The 7,000-nt window shown below is 45.9% G+C and overlaps 1 protein-coding gene across 1 annotated transcript in view; it reads right to left on the bottom strand.

The window, feature by feature from the left end:
- Positions 1-7,000, bottom strand: part of wdr90 (WD repeat domain 90) — a 32,305-nt gene that overhangs the window by 4,740 nt on the left and 20,565 nt on the right. Inside the window, exons 19-27 of the mRNA XM_017310682.1 lie at positions 6,593-6,824; positions 6,411-6,493; positions 5,724-5,826; positions 4,776-4,897; positions 3,792-3,939; positions 2,942-3,307; positions 2,739-2,859; positions 1,240-1,423; positions 575-697 (exon numbers count right to left, since the gene is read on the bottom strand). Coding sequence (XP_017166171.1) covers positions 575-697; positions 1,240-1,423; positions 2,739-2,859; positions 2,942-3,307; positions 3,792-3,939; positions 4,776-4,897; positions 5,724-5,826; positions 6,411-6,493; positions 6,593-6,824 — 1,482 coding nt within the window. The remainder of the gene's footprint in view (positions 1-574; positions 698-1,239; positions 1,424-2,738; positions 2,860-2,941; positions 3,308-3,791; positions 3,940-4,775; positions 4,898-5,723; positions 5,827-6,410; positions 6,494-6,592; positions 6,825-7,000) is intronic.

Here is a 7,000-nt window from a genome sequence, read left to right on the forward strand (position 1 = left end):
ACTCAGCAGGTCGTTGCTAGGCAACCAAAGTTTGGGGCAACTTGAAACTGCCCCAGTTACTCAGCAGGTCGTTGCTAGGCAACCAAAGTTTGGGGCTACTTGAAACTGCCCCTGTTACTCAGCAGGTCGTTGCTAGGCAACCAGAGAGCCAGTGGATCCCAACCTACTGAATATCCTATCAGATGTTGTATCTATTGATTACTGATCATGTGTTTATCACAATATTATTTCTGATTATTGTCCAGGCGTCGTTTCGCATCACCGTGTTTTAATTCTTCCTGCAGGTGAATCACTGACAGGTAAGTTACAAAAATACATTATTAAGCAGTCAGGCTGATGAATAAAGTGGGATATCGTGAAACAACTAATAAACTTTTTATACCTCAACATTTGGTTTGTCTTTATTGCGTGTATGCATTTGGTCTGCAGGTAACTGTCATCACTGCAGGCGGCTCTTTGAGCCTCTTTTGGTAAATTACTGGTTTGTAAAGCGGTATTTTGTTTGGTTTTATTTTCTGTAAAGTTGTTAATTCAATGAGCTGCCAGCGGCTGCAGAGCCGCTGATGCTCCCCACCTGGTTGATGACCTGGAACTGGACCACCAGCTCGAAGCTGCCGGTCGACCAAACCCTCACGCTGCCGTCCTGGCTGCAGGTGGCGAAGCGGCTCTCATCGCAGCTGAAGACGACGTCGTTGACCTGAACGGCAGAGCAGAGCGTCAACAGGGAGACGGGTTGGCAGCACGAATCCTCAACTACGACTTCTGACTTTTTGCTCGTTTTCGTTTTTCCATTCGAGTTTCTCCTGCTTGTGAAAACAATCCAAGTGCTTAAAAGAAGCAGCCATATTTTTTTGCTGTCTAAAAAATCCCAGCCCCGTTACCTAGCAACACAAGCTGAACTCCAGCATGGTTGGTCAGCTGGTTTTCCAGATATATGCGCTGTACAATGGCTGCTGGAAAAGACAAAGTGTTTGTTGTTGACTTACCATCCGGAAATCACTTGCTGTATTCTTGTCGGTTGTGCAGGAGACCCTACTAACACTTTTCAAAGCTGTGTGGCTGTCTAATCTGTTGGCTGAGCGTAAACACTGAGGCCACCAGCGGCTCATTCTGAGTGAAAATCTCATTATGTAAGAGTTATTTTGTGCAAAACGTGATGAAGATGCTTTGTTTAGGCCACAGAGCCAACCAGTTTCAGGAAGCAGGTTAGTGTCGTCGTGAGTTTTCCAGTAAGGTTACCTTTGCCCTGTGTCCGCTGACCAGCCGGATGATGCTGCTGTCTGACCAGTTGATGTACCAGAGCGTTCCCGCCGTGGTGCCAACGATGCCCATGTCCATGAAGCTATCGAAGGCCGCGCTGACCAGCGTCCCGTCCAGGACGACCTCCTGCTCCACCACGACCTTCGACCCTCTCAGTTTCATGCTGACCAAAAAAATAAAAAATCTGACGTCATGAATCCGTTTTTCACAGCTTCAAATAACACATTAATAAGCAGTGATGAGGTGAACAGGCCAAAGAGTCAAGCCTGGTGGGGACAGCATCATCATGTGTCAAGCCTGGTGGGGGCAGCATCATGCTGTGGGGCTGCTTCCTCTTAACACTGATGAAAAACTTCCAGTCCCACTGGCAGATTACTTAACTTAAAACATGGAAAAATGTTTTGATATTAGTGAAATAACCTGCCAGTAGAACTATAACTGGGTTGCTAGGCAACGGGCTGGGCTTGGCTGGGGTTGCTAGGCAACGGGCTTGGCTTGGCTGGGGTTGCTAGGCAACGGAGCCAATGGAACTAGAACTTTTTCATCAATATTTAGGAATTAAGGTTTCTTTCAAGTTAGTTTTGTCTTATTTCAAGTGAACCAAGATATTTTTGCAGTAGAAAATGAAGAAACTAAAATCTGGTATTTTAGTTTGTTTAGTTTTTGTTTTTCTGCCTGAAGCCGTCAGGAACGTTTCGAGTTACTTCTGTGAGGAAATTCTTCTGTAACGATGGAAAATGGAGCAGATCGAAGATTCTAGAGCAGCGGTTCTTAACCTGGGTTCGATCGAACCCAGGGGGTTCGGTGAGTCGGTCTCAGGGGTTCGGCGGAGCCTCTGCCGACCGCGGAGGTAAAGACGACTTGTGTAAAGTCGTGATGACGCCCCGCTTTGCCATCACTTGCTGCAGAGGATCACGTTACATTGCTTAGCCAATCAGAGGATCACGTTACATTGTTTAGCCAATCAGAGGATCACGTTACATTGCTTAGCCAATCAGAGNTGCTTAGCCAATCAGAGGATCACGTTACATTGCTTAGCCAATCAGAGCTGCGGAGGAGCCCTGATTGAAGGAGTTCCACTCTCAGCATGGATTTCAACTTGTGTCTTTTTTTACTTCAGCAAAGCTCACAGTTTTTACCAAATTCTATAATCTAAATCTGCTCCTTAGTCGCATCTTTTCGGGTTTGCTACTGCCTCTAGTGGCGTGGAGGTGGTAACGCAACTAATATAATTACATTACTAAATCAGAATACCGCAAAGTATTCTGTGTGTCTGGGGGGGGGGGGGAGAGGAATGAGAAGGGTTCAGTGAAGGCGCATATGAAACTGGGGGGTTCGGTACCTCAAAAAAGGTTAAGAACCACTGATCTAGACGTAACAGGATAATTTCTCATCTGGACAGAAAATGTACTGAAACGCTGGAGCAGTTCCAGGTCAGATTAAAAGCTGGACAGACGACAGGAAAAGCGTCTCGTTACTCTTTAACGCTGCAGGTCGTCTCAGCAGACTTCATGCCCTGAACCGCCTCAATCTGCCACAACTGCAGGCGGCCGGTGGCGCCGCCCGTCAGCAGGCGATTCTCTCGACAAAGCAGAACTCCTGCAAAACAGTTACATCTATTGTTCAACTCAACAGGGACAAAGTGAAACGAAGAACCCGGCAATACAGAACCGTCCAGTACCGATCTCTCCCTCATCTGCTCTCCAGACCATGAAGCAGCGCTGCTTGTTCACGTCCCACGCACAGACATGTCCGCCGGAGGTGCTGGTTAGCAGGAAGGAGTCCATGTGGTAGCAGAGAGCGGTCAGCTCCACGTCGCCCACCTCTGGCGGCGGCGCCACACTGCACCTCGACACCCTGACGTCGGCGTTGGAGGCGTGCGTGTGGATGAGGCAGAAGTGGATCCCTTCGCTGCCCACGCAGGCCAACTGCCTGGCTGCTGTGGGGCTGAAGGCCGCGTCATGGATCGGCGCCGACATGCTGACACTGCAGAGCAACTGGACCGACTCCGAACTCCACAGCGCCAGAACCGGATCCCAGAAATCTCCTGTACGGCAAAAAACGATCAGTTACTATTTAGAATATCAGGAGGAAAACACTGCACAGTGGCGCAGTTGGTAGAGCTGTTGCCTTGCAGCAAGAAGGTTCTGGGTTCGATTCCCGGTCTTTCTGCATGGAGTCTCCATGTTCTCCCTGTGCATGGAGGGTTTTCTCCAGGTACTCCGGTTTCCTCCCACAGTCCAAAAACATGACTGTCAGGTTAATTGGTCTGTCTAAATTGTCCCTAGGTGTGAGTGTGTGTATGCATGGTTGTGTGTCCTGTGTGTCTCTGTGTTGCCCTGCGACAGACTGGTGACCTGTCCAGGGGACCCCGCCTCTCGCCCGAAATGTTGGCTGCAGAGGCACCAGCACCTCCCGACCCCACTGAGGGACAAGGGTGCAAGAAAATGGATGGATGGATGGATGAGGAGGAAAACACATAATTACAGCTAAACTTTGTGATCAGAAACAATCCGATGAGTTTGACAAACCAACAGAGAGGAAGAAGAGGTCGTCTCTGGAGAAGGCCAGGCTCTGCACCGCCCCCTGGTGGTGGGAGGCGGCTCCGCGGCAGGCTGCGGTCTGAACGTCCCAGATGGAAACGAGGCTCCTGCTGCTGCCAGCGGCCGACGCCAACGTCTGCACAAAACAAGATGGAGGACAGCTCAGACACCACGCCAAATGCTCTGGAGTTTATCACAACATGCAGCAGATATCAAAACAAATAAATCATTTACGCTCAATTACGTGATATATTCACACAGTTTGGACTGATTTTCACATCAACTGTTTCTAATCCATTATTTCTTGGTTTTCCTGCTTCTGCATCACAACGTTGCTGTGAAAAGCATCAAATATCTGTGAAACTCTGCATGTTGGATGTTTGTTGTTTAAAGCAGGAATTAGATGAAATGTCTCGTTTCCCTGAAAGTTTCTGAATAGATTCCTCACTATCCAGGGTCTAAATGTTAAATAAATCCAAAGATATTAACATTAAACATCCAAACACCAATAAACTGATTAATCCGTTTTAAAAATTTACAGTTTTCATTTAAGTATTTTTAAGAATATATTAAAAGAAATAAGTCATATTTCTAAATAAGAAAACAAACAATCCTTTAGTGAAGCTTTTATAATTTGTTATAATAATGATGTATGTCTTTTTAATATCGATATTAATAAATTAATCGGGCCAAAAAATTGGCAAATATTTCAGATTTTCCATCAGAAATGCATAAAAAACACAAAGAAAATATTTTAACTGTTTTAAAATAATAAAATAAGCATTTTATATCATTACTGCTCTAAAATATGTTGTTTTTGCAGAAATTGGCCTTTTTAAGAGTCTGAATACTTCAGTCAACGATTAATCGGTTACAAAATTAGTAGACGACTATTCCAATGATTGATTAATCGCTCCAGCATTTTGAAACCTGGACATTGAGCATCGCAGCGCGGATAAAACCCAGAAGCACCTGAGCGTCATTAGAGATGGCCAGGCAGGAGATTTCCTCGCTGTGGCCCTGCAGGTGACTCTGGGTTCCTGTGTGGAGATGCTCCAGCACCACCACGGCGCCGCAAGAGTACGCAAACAAACCTGCAGCACAGAATCACAGACATTTTCAGCTTAAAGGGGCGGTACCGTGTGTTTACTAGGTTTATAGCACAATCAAGAGTCCATGTTACCTGCAGCTGTTATGAAAGCACTACATATAACAAATGTGGCTTAAAATAAGTTTTACTTCCTGATTTAACACCTTAAAATTGGGCCTCTGTCTCTTTAAGAAGCTCCTGCTTCCTCCAGGAAGTCATCCCAACATGGCTCCTCTATTAACCCCCTTTTTTTTTTTTTTTTTTTAAAGGTTTGGTTTGCTCCAGTGGCCTTTATTTGAAAGTAGTTTGACAGGAAAGAGGGTAATGAGAGAGGGGGTGGACATGCGGGGGAAGACCAGGCCGGGAATCGAACCTGCGACCACTGACGTGAGGACTAAGGCCTCAATACATGGGTTGGGCTTTGCCCCTGCACCACCACAGCACCCTCTATTAACCCTTTAATGATTTTCCCAGTGTTTCTCTGAGCAGCAGCTCCTATAATGAGCTCAGTTTGCTAATTGCTACTGACTAGTCTGAAGGAGCTGAGGGGGAGGAGCTGCACCAGGAAGGCGGGCCTAGGTCCACCCAGGCGTTTTAACAGCTGAATGGTTGCCATGGTGATTAAAGGATTTCTCAAACATGCATGAAAGAATCAAAGCAACACTGCAGGTTTTGATGAAGGAAAAATATTAAAACATGATGGAAAGTTAAAAAAAGGGTCAAATTTAGAGACTACTGCCCCTTTAAGTAAAATGAACAATGTAGCCATAAACAGAGTTCATGGTTTCATGAATTAAAGTTTGTCAGAAAAAGGTAAATCCCAATCTGACCTTGATCGGGGCTCCAGCCCATGTTGCCTCGGCCGTTGCCGTTGTAGCCAATCACTGCTTTCAGCTTTATGCCTTCATCTCGAGGTCGAGGAGCTGAAACCGACTGGATTAGCAAAACAACAAGTTAAATCTGTTATTTTCTAAAGCATTCAACTTTCATTCAAATATTTTCTTTTCACGTTTGTTGAAACTGTCACCATGTCGTTACAGTTTGGCATGAGACAGACGACAAGAATCAACCAATCAGAGCCAGGAGGCGGGTCTTAGCGCTGTCAATCACCCCTCAGAGCAGCTTCTCATTCCCCCTTGTTCTCTGCTACGCTGCCGCTAGCATAGCGTGTCATGAATGCTAAGGCTAGTTAGCATAGCCACCGGTAACGGCAGGTAAACAGTTTTCCTGTAACTGTAAGTTGTTTCTTCCCCATTAGCACATTTGGCAGCGCTTTCCTGAGGTTGATTGACGGCGCTAAGCCCCTCCTCCTGGCTCTGATTGGTTGTTTTTGGTCGATGTGTTTCTTCAAACGGCGGTAGCAGCTCAGGGAGACGGGGGGAGGAGATCGATCTGTTCACAGATTGTGTCTCGTATTAAACGCCAACAACATGGTGACAATTTCAACAAATATGTAAAAAACTTTTCTGTTTTTAATAAAAGTTACAAACTGCAGCTGATGCTGAATAAATAACTACCTGATCCAGAGACGAGGTCTTCAAACGGGGAATGAAGTGCTTATAGCAGTTTGGACGGTCCGGTTTGTTCTGACTCAACTCCACTGAAAACAAAGGTTTACAACAAAAAGCTTAAATTTAACATAATTAAATACACATGAGGTCAGTTCCCTGGTCCAGATGAAAGGGACTGGAGGACTTACTGGTTTCCAGTTGGTCCGTTTCCTCGGGAGAAGCGCCGTCCAAGTCGGTGACTTTGAGAAAGGAGACGACGGGTCTCCTTTCATCGGGGCTCTCACTGGGACTAGTGGGTTGGACTGGTTTTGCTGGGTCGTCGTCACAAACCGACAGGTGAACCAAACCTGAGGTAACAAGTTCAAAACCAAGAGCAGAACTAATGTTTACGACCAATAAGCAAGGATTAGCACCGCTAACCTTTTAGTTCACTGATGGTCTGCATCAACACAGCTGAATTAGCGCATTAGCTCCTGCTAAATATCATGTTGGCATAGCGCGTTAGCATTAGCTCCTGCTAAGTATCATGTTGGCATAGCGTATTAGCATTAGCTCCTTCTAAGTATCATATTGGCATAGCGCTTTAGCATTAGCTC

The sequence above is a fragment of the Poecilia reticulata genome, linkage group LG19 (assembly GCF_000633615.1).
Source record: "Poecilia reticulata strain Guanapo linkage group LG19, Guppy_female_1.0+MT, whole genome shotgun sequence".
In the NCBI taxonomy this organism is placed as follows: domain Eukaryota; kingdom Metazoa; phylum Chordata; class Actinopteri; order Cyprinodontiformes; family Poeciliidae; genus Poecilia; species Poecilia reticulata.